This window comes from Strix uralensis, chromosome 2, assembly GCF_047716275.1.
Source record: "Strix uralensis isolate ZFMK-TIS-50842 chromosome 2, bStrUra1, whole genome shotgun sequence".
NCBI lineage: Eukaryota > Metazoa > Chordata > Aves > Strigiformes > Strigidae > Strix > Strix uralensis.
In genome coordinates, this window is record NC_133973.1 from 76,996,488 (window position 1) to 77,015,953 (window position 19,466).

Sequence of the window (19,466 nt, forward strand, 5' to 3'; positions counted from 1 at the left end):
CCAGTCTCACTTCTCCCCAGGTTCCTTGCTTCCATTTAAAATATTTAGTCCAGTCTGTACTCAGTTCTCATAGCACACAAATCTCTCTAGAAGCACTTAAAAGTAGGGAAACAATTCCACATTTCTCTCTCTCATGGAACTTGTGCTATCATTTCAGTTTCCTGCACAAAGCAATGATGCAACTGTTTATACAATCACAGGGAAAATAATTTAAAAGCACTATCCACATAAAAGATGTTGCCGAGTTTTATCAATAGGTATTTGATAGACCTTTAAAACACTAATGAACTAATTTTCTAAAGAACATCTTTTAAATAACATTTCCTTTTTAGTTTCCTCAGAAAAAACATCAAATGTTACATGTTTTTGCAAGATACGCTTTTTTTCCTTATAAATCTTATTATTGATCACTATGCACCTTCACACCAAATAAGCAACCTCAAGAAGTAAAAATTCAGTTTAAATATCAAGATCATGGTGATTTAAATTCAGCACTTGCTAAATGTATTAACTTCTTAAAGTTGCTTTGCAAATAAAAGATGGTCTTTTGTTCCTGATAGAAAAGCCTACATACTTTGAAAATGAGATTGACTGACTTAACAAATCACCTTTATAGTGTTCTGTCTCTTACAAATACCTGCCTCTCTAATGTATCAGTCAGTGCTTCATGCAAATTTGGCAAACAGCACTTCAGAATTTAACTAAAGCAGATATGGATATAAACATGCAAGGTTATTTTTGCCTATCAGGAAAAAAAACGTCTGCTTAGCTTTTTAATAATTTTCTCCCTTACAGAATTTAAAGTTTTTAATATTTGTACCTCTATGCTTCAAAGACACTGTACTGATACACAGTTACAATGGGAGTGGAATAACTCATTCTGCACCATAAGCATGACATTGCAAAATACTTGAAGAGAAATAATGAAGTCCTCAAACAAGAACTATAACACAGATAAGTAAGTAAGCATTGATTAAGCTAGAACCTGGTCAGGTCTAAATGCAATTAAGAAAAAGGGTGGGGTGTCATTTTTGTACCATGAAAAGTTTAAAATTATGCCATGAAGTCCAGGTTTCCTTTCCAAAAAGCAAATTCTGGAAAACTAAGCATCATGGTATTCACCAACAATCTGAACACTGTCAGTTCTTAACAGTTTTCAGCTTAAAAAAATGCCATTTGAATTTTCAGGGCCTTTAAGGTATCTTTAAGTAAAATTTTTCATAAAAGAAAAGCAAAAGGAAGAAAAAAAAAATCAAACTACTCAGTCAACCTGGAAATCTATTAATCTTCTGTCACACCATACAAAATCAATTTTGGGACAGCACTGATCCATTTATTTTACACAAGCTGCTGTCTTGAAGAAGGCACAGAGTAGGTAACAACTTCAGAGTAGGCAATGGGTCCTTCGTAAGGTGTGCTAGAAACTCTTTGCTTTCTTTCATCTTTTCCTGTGGGCGACATAGATACCACACCAACCACAGTGAGGAAAGAAGGTTAATCTTCATTACTGTAACAACAGCACAGTATTTGATATATGTCTCTTTACTAGTCAATTAAATGGGATCGGGACTGTTCCCTGGCTCTGAGGCCAATTGGCACGGATGAACTGGCATTTGTACTATCAAGCTGTCTTTCATGAAGGTGGCCTCATCCAGACTGCCTAAGGGGACCAGTCACTAGCCCACACTAATTCCTGAACTATAAGCAGGAATTGTTTGGAAAGAATACTAGCTGGCACAGGGCAAAAGTGGGCCAGTGACTGTTCTAACTATCTGACATTACAGGCAAGCAAGCTGCAGTGCCTGGGGATGATCCATAACACTATTTAATTTACTAGGCTAGATGTCACTGCTAAGGCAGCTCAAAATACTCCATAAACTACAACAAGATATTCAGAAAAAGGACTCATATCTGCACATCAACAGCAGACGTTCTTTACTCCAGCCTACACAGACTTCTATTCATTTTATTTGTACTATAGTAAAACATTGCAGTTGGGGTAAATAATTTAATGAACTGGTGGGATTTGTAGAACCCAAATGCAAGCGTCTAAAGGTTAGCCTGATAGTCATTCTCTTTAAGGACAGTAGGGAAAAGTGTGACCGATGACAATTCATCTTACAGTAACACAGAAATATAGAAGAAATGGGCAAATTCACCTCAATTTAGAGGTACTATCATTCTCCTGAAAACAAAGGCTGAAGTATCTCACATTTTGATGTCTAGATAAATTCAAGAGATGAACCTAACACAGAATATTCTACTGTGTTTACTATAGCTAGCATATATTTAACATGACTTCATTTTCCCCCTCTGTAGACAGTTGTACAGGTAAATAAAAACGCTCTGCTGTGCATATACCAGTCAGTTCTGCATTTCCAAATGTGAGCTGATGCAAGCCATGATGTTTCAATATATATACATTTATTATGGGGACGAATAAAAAGTTTGGCCTTCATCTCACTTTTTGATGCAAAGTACGACTTCATGATTTTATATCAGGTATTTGTTCTAGTCAACGAACTCTGAAATCTAATCAGCTGTCACACATAAACATGTACACACACCTCAATTGCTTCTTTTTTCCCAGCAGAGATTCTTTTAGAACGCCTACTGTTACTGTGATCAAACTACAAATACTTGATATACCAAAGTTAGGAGAGAAAAGGTACTTAAAGGTACTTTCATTTAAATAGCTGCTATGCTTCTGCAAATGTAAAATGAAGCTGCATCTATCTCTCGTGTTGTCTGCATTGCATAAACATTCCTTCATACAACTACCCTTGCACATTCAATGAATAATTTTTTCAGCAGTGTGAATCCTTCCCATATATCTGCAAGTACTCAAGACATTGATAAATCGTGACTTCAGGTCAGACATCATTTTTGAAATGAACCAAAACAGGATGACAACTCAGAGTAGCAAAAATCTAATCTACTTTTAAAATTATTATTAATTTTAATTGGTTATATCGTCTCTGACTGGAATGAATAGCTTATGTTCTACCTCCTTAAAAACTATTTTGGTATATCAAAACAGTAAGTAAATTTAATGTTTGTTAGGCATCCTTCAGCAGAAACTAAAGAAATTTTACTGCAAAACTCCAACTATCAGGATTTACTGCTATGTCTATGCAGTTTCTCCATCTAGTATTGACAACAATGTATTCCCTTTCTAGACTCTACAAGAACATACTATCCATCAAAGGTGTTCATGTGTTGCAGGTTTACTTGCAGCTGACTATCCAGTCAAATGAAACAGACAGACTAGACAAAAGATTCAAAGGAAGTCCAGCACAAATGAGTGTCAGTCCATTCTTTGATTAGGTAATGGCAATTACGATAATTACAGCAATCTACAACAGTGAAATGTTCTAAAATTGCCAGCCTGCTGCAAAGTATATCACTTGCAAGTACGCACTTATGCAAAGCTTTGCCTGAACTTTTTGAATACTAACCAGGTTCTTTCAGTTGTAAACAGCATAAGTTAGCCTGATAACTTAAGACTGTGATCTATTACATCTTATTAATATATGGTGATTTTTTTCTAAGATATCTGCATCACCTACAGATACACATCTCACTGGAATGTAGAGAACAGACAGTATTGAAAGTTCAACTCAAATACACATAAAACACTATGGAAAAACTGTTATTTCTCACATACTCTTTTTCTGGATAACAATTTCAATGTTGAGATTTTTATATTATATAGACATAAGGTGAATATATTACCATAGAATCATAGAATGGTTTGTGTTGGAAGGGACCTTAAAGATCATCTAGTTCCACCCCCCCTGCCATGGGCAGGGACACCTTCCACTAGACCAGGTTGCTCAAAGCCCCGTCCAACGTGGCCTTGAACACTTCCAGGGAGGGGGCATCCACAGCTTCTCTGGGCAACCTGTTCCAGTGACTCACCACCCTCACAGTAAAGAATTTCTTCCTTATATCTAATCTAAATCTACCCTCTTTCAGTTTAAAACCGTTACCCCTCGTCCTATCACTACATTCCCTGATAAAGAGTCCCTCCCCATCTTTCCTGTAGGACCCCTTTAAGTACTGAAAGGCTGCTATAAGGTCTTGCTGGAGCCTTCTCTTCTCCAGGCTGAACAATCCCAACTCTCTCATCCTGTCCTCATAAGGGAGGTGCTCCTGCCCCCTGATCATCTTTGTGGCCCTCCTCTGCACCTGCTCCAACAGGTCCATGTCCTTCTTATGTTGGGGGCTCCAGAGCTGAACATAGCACTCCAGGTGGTGTCTCACAAGAGCAGAGTACAGGGGGAGAATCACCTCCCTCAACCTGCTGGCCACATTCCTCCTGATGCAGCCCATGTTGCCTTTCTGGGCTGTGAGCGCACATTGCTGGCTCATATTCAGTTTTCCATCCACTTCTACCCTCAAGTCCTTCTCTGCAGGGCTAATCTCAATCCACTCATCACCCAGCCTGTATTTGTGCTTGGGATTGCCCTGACCCACGTGCAGGACCTTGCCCTTGGCGTTGTTGAACTCCATGAGGTTTGCATGGTCCCACCTCTCAAGCCTGTCCAGGTCCCTCTGGATGGCACATCCCTTCCCTCCACAGAGCTTGGTGTCGTTGGCAAACTTGCTGAGGGTGCACTCAATCCCATTGTCCATGTCTCCAACAATGTCTCCAACAAAGATGTTAAACAGCACTGGTCTCAACACCGACCCCTAAGGAGCACCACTCATCACTGATCTCCACTTGGACATCGAGCCATTGACTGCAACTCTGAGTGTACCCATCCAGACAATTCCTTATCCACTGAGTGGTCCATCCATCATATCCACATCTCTCCAATTTAGAGACAAGGATGTCATGCAGGACAGTGTCAGATACTTTGCACAAGTCCAGGTGGATGATGCCAGTTGCTCTTCCTTTATCCACCAATGCTGTAACGCTGCTGTAGAAGGCCACCAAAATTGTCAGGTGCAATTTGCCCTTAGTGAAGCCATGTTGGCTGTCACCAGTCACCTCCTTATTTTCCATGTGCCCACGCATAGTTTCCAGGAGGATTTACTCCAGGATCTTGCCGGGCACAGAGGTGAGACTGACTGGCCTGTAGTTCCCTGGGTCTTCCCTTTTTCCCAGTTTAAAAATGGGGTTATATCTTCCCTTTTCCAGTCAGCGGGAACTTCACCGGAGTGCCACAACTTCTCAGATATGATGGATAGTGGCTTAGCCACTTCATCCACCAGTTCCCTCAGGACCCGTGGATGCATCTCATCAGGCCCCATGGAGTTGTGCACCTTCAGGTTCTTTAGATGGTCTCAAACCTGATCTTCCACAGTGGATGGTTCTTCATTCTCCCAGTCCCTGCCTTTGCCTTCTCTGACTTGGGCAGCGTGGCTGGAGCACTTGCCAGTGAAGACTCAGGCAAAAAAAGTCATTGAGTACCTGAGCCTTCCCCATATCCAGGGTAACCAGGTCTCCCGTTTCCTTCCGGAGAGGGACTACATTTTTCCTAGTGTTTCTTTCATCACTGACATACCTATAGAAGCTTTTCTTGTTGCCCTTGACACCCCTGGTCAGATTTAATTCTCTCAGGGCTTTGGCCTACCTAATCTGATCCCTGGTTGCTCAGACAGTTTCTCTGTATTCCTCCCAGATTATCTGTCCTTGCTTCCACCCTCTGTAGGCTTCCTTTTTGTGTTTGAACTTGTCCAGGAGCTCCTTGTTTATCCCTGCAGGCCTCCTGGCGGTCTTACCTGACTTCCCCTTTGTCAGGATGGCTCCTGAGCTTGAAGGATGTAATCCATGAATGTTAACCAGCTTTCTCAGGACCCTATTCCCTCCAGGGCTTTTTCCCATGCTACTCTGAATAACAATTTTTTCTTTTCAGTCTGCCTTCTACATTATGTTCCCTGCTCTGTTAAACAGGAAGCCAAGCTCAAACAATCTGTAGAAACAAAACTTCCTGAATAAAAGACCAGCTATGCCAAAAGACACTCTAACAATCACTGAATATTGACAGAAAACAGCAAGGGAGACTCCCCCTGAAAATGCAGGGAAGATGCAGGCTAAGAACAATTAAGCAAGACTGGAATACAGAAGAGTCTATGTACAATACTTCAACAAATCCATATCTCTCCAATTTAGAGAAAATAGAGTCAGGGGGGACCATATCAAAGCCTTTACATAAGTCCAGGTACATGATACCTGTAGCTCTTCCCTTGTCCACTGATGCAGTCACTCCATTAGATTACTCAGGCATGATTTGCCCTTGGTGAAGCCATGTTGGCTGTCTCTCTAACCTCCTAGTCTTCCATATGCTTTGACATATCTTCCAAGAGGATCTGTTCTATGATCTTACCAGGCATGGAGATGAGGCTGACTGGTCAGTAGTTCCCAGGGTCCTCCTTTTCACCCTTTTTAAAAATGGGTGTGATGTTTCCCTCTTCCAGTCACTGGGGACTTCATCTGACACCCAAGGCTTTTCAAATATGATTGAGAGTGGCTTGGCAACAACATATGCCAGTCCCTTCAGGACCCTGGGATGCATCTCAATAGGGCCCATGGATTTATGTATGTTCAGGTTCCTCAGGTGATCTTGAACCTGATCTTCTCTTACAATAGGAGGGATTTCATTCCCTCAGTCCCTGCCTTGAGATTCAGGGGCTTGAGATATGTGGGACAAATCTGCTAGATTACTTGTACTGAGGTATCCTGATCTTCCAGCAGATATCAAGGTGACTGAAATTGCTTGTGATAAGGAAGGCTTCCAATCTTGAGGCTTCCTTCAGCTGTCTAAAGAAGGCTTCATTTACATCCTTTCTTGATCAGATGGTCTGTAGCAGACACCTACCACACTCATAATAAATAATTATATATGAATATATCACATATGAATAATTACATAAATATAACATATAGAAATAATTTCATAAATATATCATATATAAATAATTGTGCCTGCCTCTTGCATATCCATTTAAACATTAGAATTTGTTTTGTCCTACACTGCTTTTCTTAATGGTGAGAATAAAGTAAAAGATATTTGAATCAAAAAACGCTGTACTGAAAAAGAGCATGCATATCAAGTTATTCTCATTGGGAAGGGACATCCATGGTTGTTACTCTGCCAGCCACAAATGCCAAGGTTTCAAGATTCCTTTGTTATATGGGGCTTATATCCCACAGCCCTAATTCCTAAGTATCATCCTAAAACAGATATGTTACTTTTCCTCCATTTTTCACCTCTTTCAAACTTCTCACTGTGAAAACAAGTGGGAAACTTCAGAGCATTACAAATTCTATTACAGAAATTTTTGTGAACTACTTCACTCCTACAGTATCACCTACATATCAGAAACAACTTCCAACACACCCTGCTTCTACCAGAACAGATTAAAAAAGCACTTATGCACAAACAAAGTACTTCTGGAACCATATATTTATTACTGAGTTATAAGCACCACAGGTATGGGTTCTCTGCCGATATGAAATGTTCTCTTGATTTGCAGTCCTTCCTTGGTTCCTCTGTCCCTACTTGCTGTCTCCCACAAAAGACAACAGTAAAAGGCAAAAACAATAGCCAGGAGTGCTGTAGGTGGGTCACTGACAAAGAAGTAGATTTCTCTACAGAGAAATACTGAAGTATTGAGCTCCTGAACACTTTCTGATAAAAAGAGATAAATATATTTTAAAAAAACGTAAATGGGAAAAGGTGAAATATTCTCAGCAGTTCCAAACTGGCTTTCCTAAGAAAAGGCAGCTTCCTGAGGCTCCTGCTTCAGTTAACAGAGAGAGAGGCTCATACAGAGCCTGAATCAGAGGAGCAGTTTAAAATCAGTGATCTAAACTACTGACAGACAAATCTGGGAGGAGTGTGATGCAACTACTTATCTGTATTTTTCTCTCTTAGACTTCAACAGATTACAAGGGGAGTTCAGAGTGCCACTCCAGCATATAAGGGTATACCAAATTGTACAGCAAATACTGTTATGCCAGCTCATTCAGCATTAAAGTACTAATATAGCAGAAGTGCCTCTCTGCTTGAAGCACACAGATGTATAACGGAGCTCAGTCTCAAAGCTGCTGAGGTGGAAGCTAGAGACATGATGCATGACTTGCATTTATGCTCTGTTGTTGTTACACCAGCTAACAGCATTACTTGCTGCCAGGCTGTCTACTACAGTGCTTTAATTAAGACCTCCTTGAGAATGCAGGGGTCATGCAGAATGAATGAAAACAGCAGGCCAAATTCAGAGATGATGTACATTAGAGTAATTTACACTTCAATTAAACGGTGCAATTTGCATAATAAGAGGCTGCAATAAAGAGCTGGTAGCAGGGATAGTAACCTAGATTTTACCTTAGGATTGTTTACATTTTTTTGCTCTAACCCCATCCTGTCACATATAAAGTATAGTGAATTACTCAAATGGCAACTTCTACCATCATATTCCTTTATTAAGTCAACAAGCTTTAGAAACAATGTTTTTCTACAGCTACCTAATAGAAATAGGAGATTTTTTTGGTTGATTGGTTTGGGCAATATACTAGAAGAGCACCCCAAAGTCCCTTAATTAATAACTGCACTTAGAACAAAAGAACCAGAACTGTGAGGCCATAAAACTATAGTAAATAAGGCTCCAATGGTAATAGCAATGAACTAGTTTTCATGATCTGGCACATGCCACCAGCAGCCCTTCTGCTCTTTTAAGGCATCATACCTATCTGTAGAGACTTACCTGTTGGAGAGATGAGCATTACTATATTACTATATTATCAGATTGGCATTACTATATTACAGTTTGTATAGATTTAAAAATCTTGAAGATATACTGAATGATGTCATCCAAACACCGATATGAAACTTATTTGCCAACTGAATATTTTGTCATATTTATGATCAGTCATGTGAGACTTCACAAAGGTCAGAAGAGAAATGCATAGTTACACCTGCTTTTATGCACATATTTAGCACATATCTTTTATCTAGTTTCCATCCACTCTTGTCAGTACACAGATATGATTTATTCCATGTGTGTTTTTCTTTCCTTCTGCATATCATGGTGTATTGTATCAACTGGAATTTACAGCATTCCCTGTATCATCCAAGGCTTCGATGAGCTTTGTTTCAGGGCAGCATAAAGTGTATATTATACAATAGTACAGCCAAGATATCCTAAAAAGGATTAAGACAGCAGCCACTGTGCAACGGCACTGCTCTTTGGGGTCGTCATTGACCCTTATCCCTGATCTTTGTTTCCAGACTCCAGGAGATGGTATCCTGCAGACTAGCAATATGCATTACAGAACCCAGCACTGAACACAAGGGATTGATTCACTGTCTCCGTTCACCACAAGGAATCTGTAACAATGCATTGAGCACTGTTGCTCTTTCACTAAGTCAGTCAACATCTGATAATTTTAAATAGAGAAGATACAGCAAAGTTACTGTAAAGTAACTATGTCAGTAAACATTCAAAATGCCATACAACTTTTGAACTCACAAATTTAATATTTTGAAAATGAGACTTATGAGAGTTTGCAAAAACAACAAAAATCTTTTTCAGTACAGAATAAAAAAAAAACCTCTTCATATTTCAGATAGACAATGCTAGAGCACAAGTCTAAGGGGGAATTTCACACATAAAGAAACAGTTTCATTCTCTCCATGTGACAAATAAATAAAAGCAATAATAGAAAAGAGATTAAAATGGTAAAAGACACTACCAATAAGATGTGTCATTTATCTGTCTTTGGACCACTGCCATGGGATGGTTGCCTTCACTAAGGGTAAGTGATGAGAACAAGATTATTTTAAAAAAAGCTCTCATCTATTATTCTCAAAACCTACTCTTTATTTCCAGTTCTCTTCCTGAAGGCTTTTTTATTAAAATTATTTTGAAATCTGCTTTTGCCCTAAGGGGAAACTCAAGTGAGTGACATGCATTTAAAAGAGAAAAGTGGTTTGTCTTGTCCCTTAATCTTGACAATAATATGTTATCTCTTTATTTTTTACCATAAGGATTTTTTGGTGTGTCTTTTCCTTTATCTCTGACACTGGTCCTGTACAGTGTGTTCTTAAAAGTGACAGACTTTCACTGTGAAAGTATTACATTTATAGTGAAAAGTCATGCAGCAAGTAAAAAAAACACTCTCAGGAATAAAAGTGTAGAATGAATTAATCACTTATGTGAATGAAGCTGGCTAGAATCTCTCCTCGTCCTCAACATGCTTTTGCAGGGAAAGTAATTTTTTGAAAGTACTTAGCAATAGTGTATTTTAATTCTCAAAATTTTCATTTGATCCTTCTCTCCCATTATATATAACAGGAACTACTGAAGGTAAAGACAGCCTGATTGACGTAACTGAGAGGATTTATATTTCCTCTGCCTTTATAACATCATTTGAGAATGTGGACATTCTCACTTACTGCTCAACATGTCAATATAAAGCCTTCTCCCTCCTTCACCTACTGAAGCACCTAAGAAATGTAAGACCATAGTGAAATGTATTTTTGGAAGCATCTCTGCTCTCCCCACATGCTGACCAGCAGTCTTGTAAGAGTTTGTTATTCCTTTGAGTGATTGGGGAAAATCAGGAAGGAAATTACAGTCTGGAATAAAAGTTCAGTTTCATCTGCTCTCAAGAGAGCAAAATGCAGATTGAGAAATTGTAATCTACAGCATTTTATAAATAGTGATTATCTAATTAGGTCCTGTTCTTCAGGACATCCTTTTAATTCTCTTAAAATTTTTAATACAACTTTTATGTACCCCCCATATATTAAACACTTAAAAAAATGCTTCCTATCACTTTTTTTTTTTCTCTATCTTTTTTTCTCTTGCTGAGGTTACATGACTTATAGCTAAGGGAACCTGGGAATCTCAAAATCTGGGTGGCACATGACAATTCTCTTAGTTTGCATTGCTGATGCTTTCTCAATTTCTGCCTATGTAGGAACACAATTTGCCTTAAAGGTAACTAATAAAAATTTGGGTACATTTATATAAGAACCCCATCCTTTACATGAAAATTTAATATCACAAACATTGAATCATGTCATTGAATCATAAAAAAAAAGAGTAAGATTAGGCTAACATTCTCTTTTCATTTCCATCCATCATTATCTGTAAAAACAAAGTATAAGGTATAAAATAAGCACCTTACCAAAATTAAGTTCAAAGATGGAAGCCTTTGGTCCCTCAGACTGATTGAAAATTTTTGAAGAGTATCATTTTGCCATGATTTTTGTGCTAATATTATACAATTGTATGAAGTGAAACAAAGGATAGATATATTTTTTAATGTAAGCCCCCACCATCCCAAATCTCTCACACAAAACTATACAAATTCCAAAGGTTTTTTATGAGGAATTTAGAGGATTTGGTGGCTTAGTTTGGTTTTTGTTTGTTTGTTTTTCCTGCTTAACCTTCTGTAATTATTATTGAAGATTTTAAAGACTGAAGTTGAATTTTTGGGAGTTTTACAGTCTTTCATACCAGAAAGTTTTTCAAAATGCACAAAAACCTAAAATCAGCCAGCCAAATCTTTGAAGGACTCTTTTCTTCAATGCTTCCTCAGGCAGCATGGATTTTTTTCCTACTGTTTAAGTCAAGAATTATCACATTTTGAAAATCATACTTAACATTTCAACAAGAAAATACCATCTAAGAAATATAATTTTTGTTAATCTTGGGAACAGAATATCACAACTGAAGTTTCAAACTCCTCCATCTGAAAATTTGAGTGTATGTCAGCATTTAGAGAGAGCCTACAGAAAGAGACCAAATTGTAACAGTTCTACCTTTTTCTCACTACATGTTTCAGCTATCTATAGGGCATTAAAAATTCTAAAAATGCTTTGGCCTCCAATGTCTTTATCCAAGACCACAGAAGTGATTTCAAAAGAGTACATTATCTATCACAACTGTTGTTGACTAACCTAGAAACAAAAGGTACAGATGAATAGAAAACATTCTTCAAGGAAACATAATACATGGCAAAGTCATAAAGTCATGCACCTGCATCTCTGGGCTGTTCTGCATCCTATTCCATACATGAATTGCCTTACTAAAAGATCCCATTAAATAAGGATGTTAAGTACTAAACTTCTCCAGCAGTGCAGTCGATTACTGATCTGTACAAGGACTTACAGTCTTTGTACCACAGCCAGTAGAAAAATACTACAAGGAGGTTACCAAAACAATAATGTTCAAATGGAAAAGGTAACACTTTCATTTCCTTTGGAACTTTCCCTTGTTCACACAAGGACTTCAGAAGAATTGGGGTTGGTGTTACAAGGTGTTACATGGTGTTACATGGCCTTTCCCATCCCAGAAGACTTGAAAGAGGTTACATTTGATTGGAAATCTTTGTTTCATTTGCTTTTGTAACGCTTCTGCCCATGACAAGCTATAATGACAAGTAGTAGGATTTTCAAATGGGACCAAAGAATTTAACTGTGCAAGTCCAATGACAGTTTTTCATAGGAACTAAACACCTACATCACTTCAGCAGTACAGGAACTTTGTCACATTTTTTATTATATCCAAAATATGATGGAAGAAGGGAAATCCAGGGAGTCCAGGGTAAAAAAATACACTACCCAGTAAATTACAGATGATTAGACTAAAATCTCTTTTCTCTTTTTCTCTCCCAATTACCTAAAATTGCTGATAGAACTAAAACAAGATACCACATTCCATTTTAAAATTACAGTTTTCATGGGAATTTTTTTTCAAGTGTGGGATGCAGAATCTCTTGTGCCTTCATTACAGCAGCTGTCCTATCATATTATGTCCTAGATCCACGTCTGCTTTTTGCACTCCTCATACACCTTGTTGATCTCTTCTTGTTTGGAAGTCAAAGGAAATTGAGTGAAAGCCACTACCAATTAAGCCTCTTGTTCCAATAGGTACTGCTTGTACTTTATTTGAAAATTTTGACCAAGAGATCATTCAGTCAAATGAATTCACCTGAAAGGGACTTATGTCATTGCCAGTATGTCAACAGGAGAACACTGCCAGCAATAATACACAGGTGGGGTTTTTTCAGAAAACCAAGAGGATAGAATTATTGCCATTAATATTGAAATCTTTAAACTCATTCTTCTCACTATACTTAATAAATCTTTTCAAAATTTAAAATACAAATAGAACAATATGTTCCATAACTTAAGACTGTATTTTTATTGAAATTAAACTTAGTTTTATGACTGTCATTCTTTTCTCTGTCATTTGACTCTCGTAGTGCACAATGCAATTAAATCATAGAATTGACTCCGAATGCTCAACAATCACAAGTGAAGCAGATGAGAGAAGAGACATCCGGCATCCAGTGAGAACAGGAAAAGAGCCAGACAGTGTTAAAAAAAACCCCAACACAACAACAAAATAAATCAAATGTCAACACTCCTTTCTTTTAGTTATAATTCTTGCAATCATGAACAATAAAATGCAGTTAATTCTCTACAGAACGTAGAATTATGTTTCACCTAACTTGTAGCCAAAAAATCCTTTGAGAATTTTTAGCAAGAAGAGAGATGTAATTCACTGGAGAACTGTAGCTTAATTAAGAAAAAAGCAACCAACAATCTCTTAATACATAGTTCTTTTAAGATACACCTAATGCTGCATTTACTGTTACTAGTTGCTACACATTTACAGGGAAAGATAAATACAATTATCACAGTGCTAACTTGGGTGGACAGCTTACAATTTTTGTCTATGCTAGTATTAGTGAAAGAAGAAATTGCAAATGAAATTACATTTAGGGTCAAATGCAATAATTCAAGAGTAGCTTTAGACCTTTCCCAGCAAATACTTAAGTGGGCAGAATTCATAACAACTTCAATTACCAGTCTGTCTCGTATTTACTTCTCTCTCTTTTCTCTGCAGTGACAGATGAAAATTAGCAGGTCCTTTTCCTTCCCAGAGGTTTTCTTTTGCTTTCAATGTGTATTTCAATTGTACGTATGACTATTTTTTTAGTCAAAGCTTTTGAAAAGGCAACATTGTCACAAAGAAATGCTTTCAAATGAAAAGCCAGTGACTAGCAAACTGCACTGAAGAACAACTGCATTTTAGAAGTCAGTCCTGCACTCAGTAGGGCAGGTTCTTAGGCAGTGTAAATCCAAACTCTTACCACAATGATGCCACAACTTTTTACACAGGCTGAAAATCTCATGCTGATTTTGTCAAAGAATGCATAGAATAGGTTCATATTTTTAATGTATCTTTAGTAAAAACTTAACTACAACAATCTTCAAAGCATCCTTGAAAACCTCCAAAACAAATGTTGAGATATGTAAAATACATACATCTACAAAGCAGTAGATGACAGGAAAAATAGTGACCTTCGTATTCTCCTACCTTCTCATAACTCACCTTATGTAGGTGTGATTCATGCACAGTAAGCCAAGAAAGTTCACATTTTTCAGTACTAGTAATGCTGGGCATCTGTAAAAGTTCTTTTAATGGAAGTACATTTTAAGGGCACGAAAATACTTCCAGAAATGTGCTTACCTCTTCCAGAGCAGGGTAAATTAGAATTTCCTTGGCATTTCTTAGCACTTTCCTCAGCTGATAATGGACAAGAACGTGGATGTTCACACTTCTTCCCAGTCCATCCTTCTTTACAGTCACACCTTCCACAATTACACTGTCCATGACCTTTACAATCAATACAATTAAACATTAGCCTCCATACTGACGATAGATATTAAAACCTCATGATTAGATGAACTTTATCAAAGTTGTGGTTTCATTAAATAATCAGACTGGCAAAAAAATACGATCAACTCACTATATCTATTTTTTTCTGAAAATAGCACTGGTCTATCATTCCACTTGAACCATATTTCCTTTTAATTCTTTTTCTTAAGGGATGTTTTGGCACATGCTCCTCATGCAAAAGGGTAGAATAGAGGTTACAAATACACATTTCACCACTGTCTGGAAAAGTGGGGTCGTCATAAGGGAATATTTCATTTACCTTTACGTTCATATTTTTCTGTGAACCATTACGTTCACAATTTTCACAGTTGTGATATATTCTCTAAGTAATATGTCAATACCATCTTTTATCTACTTGCAACCAACATGACCCACTAGAGACAAGCAACATCACACCAATTCCAAGTCTCAAATCAGTGCCTTCTTCTAAATAGTGAAGTGCAAATAATAAAATACTGGGCATAATCAATTCTCATTTCAATAGGGCAGTTGGATGTGGTTTTGGTATCTCATTAGCTAACTTGAGTCTTCCTGACCATGTCTGAATGTAGCAACATAAATGCAACTTTCACCGTGCAAATTGAGGTGAGGAAAAGCAACTGAACTCCATAGAAGCTTTTCTGGAAAGTTTCTTTAAAAAAATATGACAGCCAAGAAGTTAGGGGTGAATCCCTCCTGAGAACTTAACCTGGAAAGCCATTCAAACAATTTCCTCTATACGAACGATAACATATCCAGACCAAGAAAAAACAAGCTAATCACCCAGCTCCCTCCATCATGAGACTCTCTGCATAAAGCAGTGGGATTCTGGCAATACAAAATGTTCTCTGCACTGGATGAGTAAAGCTTGAGCATCAGCAAAAACATTCCTTGCCACAAAATCAAATATTTATTTTCATAAACAGCAGGTTAGATCTTCTCTCACAATTTTCACATGGTCATCATTCACTGGACACAGCACCCCAAAGAATTGCTCTGATAGTCCACTTGTCTACCCAGGTTCTTCTTGAAAACCATAGCAACACAGATTTTATATCTCTTTCTAAGTGTACTTGCCATTTAAGTCTGGCTTATATTAAATTTCTAAAACATATGCATTTATGAGTTCACAAGGAGAAACTGGGAGGAAACAAGCATTCTACGAGTTATCAGAGTAGTTCTCAGAATACAAGCCTTATTAATTTCACAATAACTTTTCTTTACATTAGTTATTTGTTTTCTTTGGAAAGCATTAAAGGCTTCCTCTTGTTTAGAGGGTAGATTTAGATTAAGTATTAGGAAGAAATTCTTCACTGTGAGGGTGCTGAGACACTGAAAGAGGTTGCCCAGAGAACTTGTGGATGCCCCCTCCCTAGAAGTGTTCGAGGCCAGGTTGGACATGGCTTTAAGCAACCTGGTCTAGTGGAAAGTGTCCCTGCCCATGGCAGGGAGGTTGGAACTAGATGATCTCTGAAGGTACCTTCCAACCCAAACCATTAGATGATTCTATGATTCCGTCCCTTGCTTTCATGTGTACCTGCTGACAGGTTGTGAATTGGACATACGTTCCCTGATCCAGATAGATATTTATGAGATGATGATGTTCTTTCATATATTTTCTTTGCTAGAGCCACAGCAAAGGAGCTAATGAGATGTGTGAATGTAGGAATTTTCTTACGCAAGCCTTTTTTCTTTCTATGTCAAGTCATGAAAGCTATTCTCTCTTTAAAGGAAGAGAATCACTTTCATGTTGCAAACACCTGTGAAAGAAAATCATTCAGTAACACACTGAACAGCACTTCAGATGTTAAAAGAAGGCATCCAGTTGCCAATATGAGGTACTGCAAACTGACAGTCACCCCAAGGCATATGAAGCTTCTGGAGGGAGCTGCTGTTGTGTGATGTTAAATCTTCACAGCAGGGTTGTCAATTCCTGTCATTTGTAGTTTATGAAATAAACATAGCATTTCATTCAGTCACAGTAAAACTCTTTACATGTAAACATGATTTCCTATCATTTCAATCTGCTACTCAGGACAATGTGATTTCCCGTCTCTACATATTAGGTAGGCAGAACAAGACAGGAAAAGTTTTGTATCAGCTCTGTTTGATGTAGGTTTTAAAAGAGCTGTATTATTCTCCCTAATCTGACTAATCCCTCATGGATTCATCCTAAATGCATTTACAATTGTGAGAAAAAATAGGCTATTTTAAAGACACACTTAATGCATGCACACTTTGTGCACTAAGTAAATTTATTTCACATAGACAAATAAAAAAGATGCCCAATTACAATTATGCTAGTAAATCTTTGATTTAATTGCAGATTCTGTCTACCACAGTAAACCAAAATTAATATATATGCATCTTGTCCACTTCTCAAACAGAACTAAAGAGCAGGACTATAAGACACTGTTCACATTGCTTAATGTGAAAATGGATTTTTTGCACAATCTATTTGAGGAATGCATACTTGGGTGTCCAGCTAATGCTAAATTAGGCTTTTCTAAAACATAATGGAAAAGGAAGGGATAAGAATAAGAAGTAGTACTAAAATTTTTGCTGATTAAATAGAAAAACTAAGCTATACCTCAATGTGAGTTTTAGTTACATCAAGCAACCCATATGAGTACCTCCTTTTGTATCTCTTTGTTCATTTACAGTTATGTCTGTGTAATAAAGAACACTGTACCAGCCCTTACTCCAATGTCAAATGGCAATATCTTCCCCCCAACTCCTTTGTAACTGTCCATACTTTCTTACACTCTGCTTTCTTACAACCATTGCCATTCTGGGCAGCAGCAATGGTAATAATGTTTGGGAAAGAGGGAGTTCAAGCCCTGTTTCAGTGATGCAGCATTAGCTGCAGATGCCCCAGGTTTGCTTTAATCTAAGTAGGTTTGAAACTCTTGTGTTCACCCTTATCTACAGAACACATTTACCATGTTGGTTTTTTAGCTTTGTATTCCTTAGCTGATGCTGACATTTTGAAAAGTCCCTGAGTGCTAAAAACATACTCAGCAACACAATACATTCAAAAATTGACAGCATCCCAAAGTCAATCCTCTTGCCGCTCTCATGACTGCAGTTCCACATTCTTCCAGCTTATTAATTAAATAAACCTACATAACATTTGTAGGTGGCTGAAACAGTAACAAGCAAATGAATTCACTGAAGATTTTCAGAAATGCTTCTTTCCTCCCCCCCCCCCCGTTTTATTAGCTAGTGATTCATCAATATTTATTAAAAAAAAAACAAAAAAAAAAAACAAAACCAAACACAACAGTTGAGAAACCTTTCCCCTTTATAACAGGTGAAGAAGCAGCTAAAAATTTTATGTATCATCATGTTTGTTTCAGCCTTCTCTCCCTATTACAGACAACTCCTATGATCTTTCTATGAGGGATCTCTCATTCTAGTAATAAGAGGAGAATATACCACATCATTGTTTTCCTCAATGTGACTGCATTCTTCCTATTATTAATTAGGCTAGATTAGATTTCTACAGGATGCATTAGAGCTGACAACCTGTAATCTGTCAAATCCCTTTGAAACTACCCTCATTTGTTTTGCAAAGTTCCTGTTTGTACAAATTGCATGCTGTGTATTGATCAAAGTCATTCTCTCCTGCCCAATATTAGCATCTTTATTGGTAACTGTACAAAATTGTATGCGAGGTCTTCCTCGGTATCTCAGCTTTTGTTAGTTGATACGTGGAGCAACAATGTAAATAATACACTACAAACCTTGGATGGCTGGATGGATGTTAACTAATTTGCATATAATGCTCTGAAGTACAAGTAGAAGAAAAAAGGAAGGTGAAAGTGTGTAAAATGTACAGTCAGTGATGTGTAGCTGGACCACACATTTGTATTTTCACATATTGATGCTCTACTTGTTCTCAAGTCAATTGGTATTCTCAGGGTACTGTTTTTCATTAACTCATTATTTCATTTTTCCTCTAATTTCTTCCTTTCATTGTCCTCTCCCTGCCATATAACATGAAATAACAAATAAAATTTGATCTAACAAATTTTCAAATTTAAATTTCCCCAAGGAAGGATATATGTATATATTTTAAAGTTTCAACCATTCTCCAATTTATGTTAGGTTACACTGAAGACAAGAGTATTAGAAGGCAGATGGGCACCTAACAGTATTTCATATTTACAGAATTTTGCTAAAAGTCATAGAAAAAAAAGACATGTTTTAAGAAAGCCTTAGAACTGGAAACATTTTTTTATAACAGAATTATGTCTTTTAATTTAAAAAGTCCACTCCCAAAAAAAAGACCGCTAAAGCTTGGTATATTTTAAGCTAGGAAAATGAGAATTAGAGCATTAAGGAAGAGCCAGATCAGACCAATTGGATGCTTTTGTTTTAAAACCACACATAGGTTCCTATTATATATATTCCTTACCTGAACAGAAGTCATCAGAGTATCTATCATATACTGCTTTGCAGTTTCTTTCATCACACTCACAAGTATCTCCATGAATATCTCCCCAGTCACCAGTTGGGTCCACATCATGGCATGTGCATTCCCCACATACACATGTGCCTAGGAAAGAGTTAAAAAAAAGAGACAGAGGTAGAATATTAACTGAGCAATTTAGAGTAATAGTAGTTTGATTACAGGAACTTACACTTGAGAATTTTCTGCTCTCACAGGACTGTAGTTTCAAAGCTGCAAGTGTTAATCATGAGTGTATGCTTATCTTCTATATTTAAAACCTTCTATGATTATTTAGTAGTAATACTTTATACAAACAAGTTGG

The 19,466-nt window shown here is 37.4% G+C and overlaps 1 protein-coding gene across 1 annotated transcript in view; it reads right to left on the reverse strand.

Moving 5' to 3' along the window:
- Nucleotides 1-19,466, reverse strand: part of ITGBL1 (integrin subunit beta like 1) — a 153,935-nt gene that overhangs the window by 62,168 nt on the left and 72,301 nt on the right. The window contains exons 6-7 of the mRNA XM_074859328.1: nucleotides 19,109-19,249; nucleotides 14,500-14,646 (exon numbers count right to left, since the gene is read on the reverse strand). Of these exons, the coding sequence (XP_074715429.1) occupies nucleotides 14,500-14,646; nucleotides 19,109-19,249 (288 nt within the window). The remainder of the gene's footprint in view (nucleotides 1-14,499; nucleotides 14,647-19,108; nucleotides 19,250-19,466) is intronic.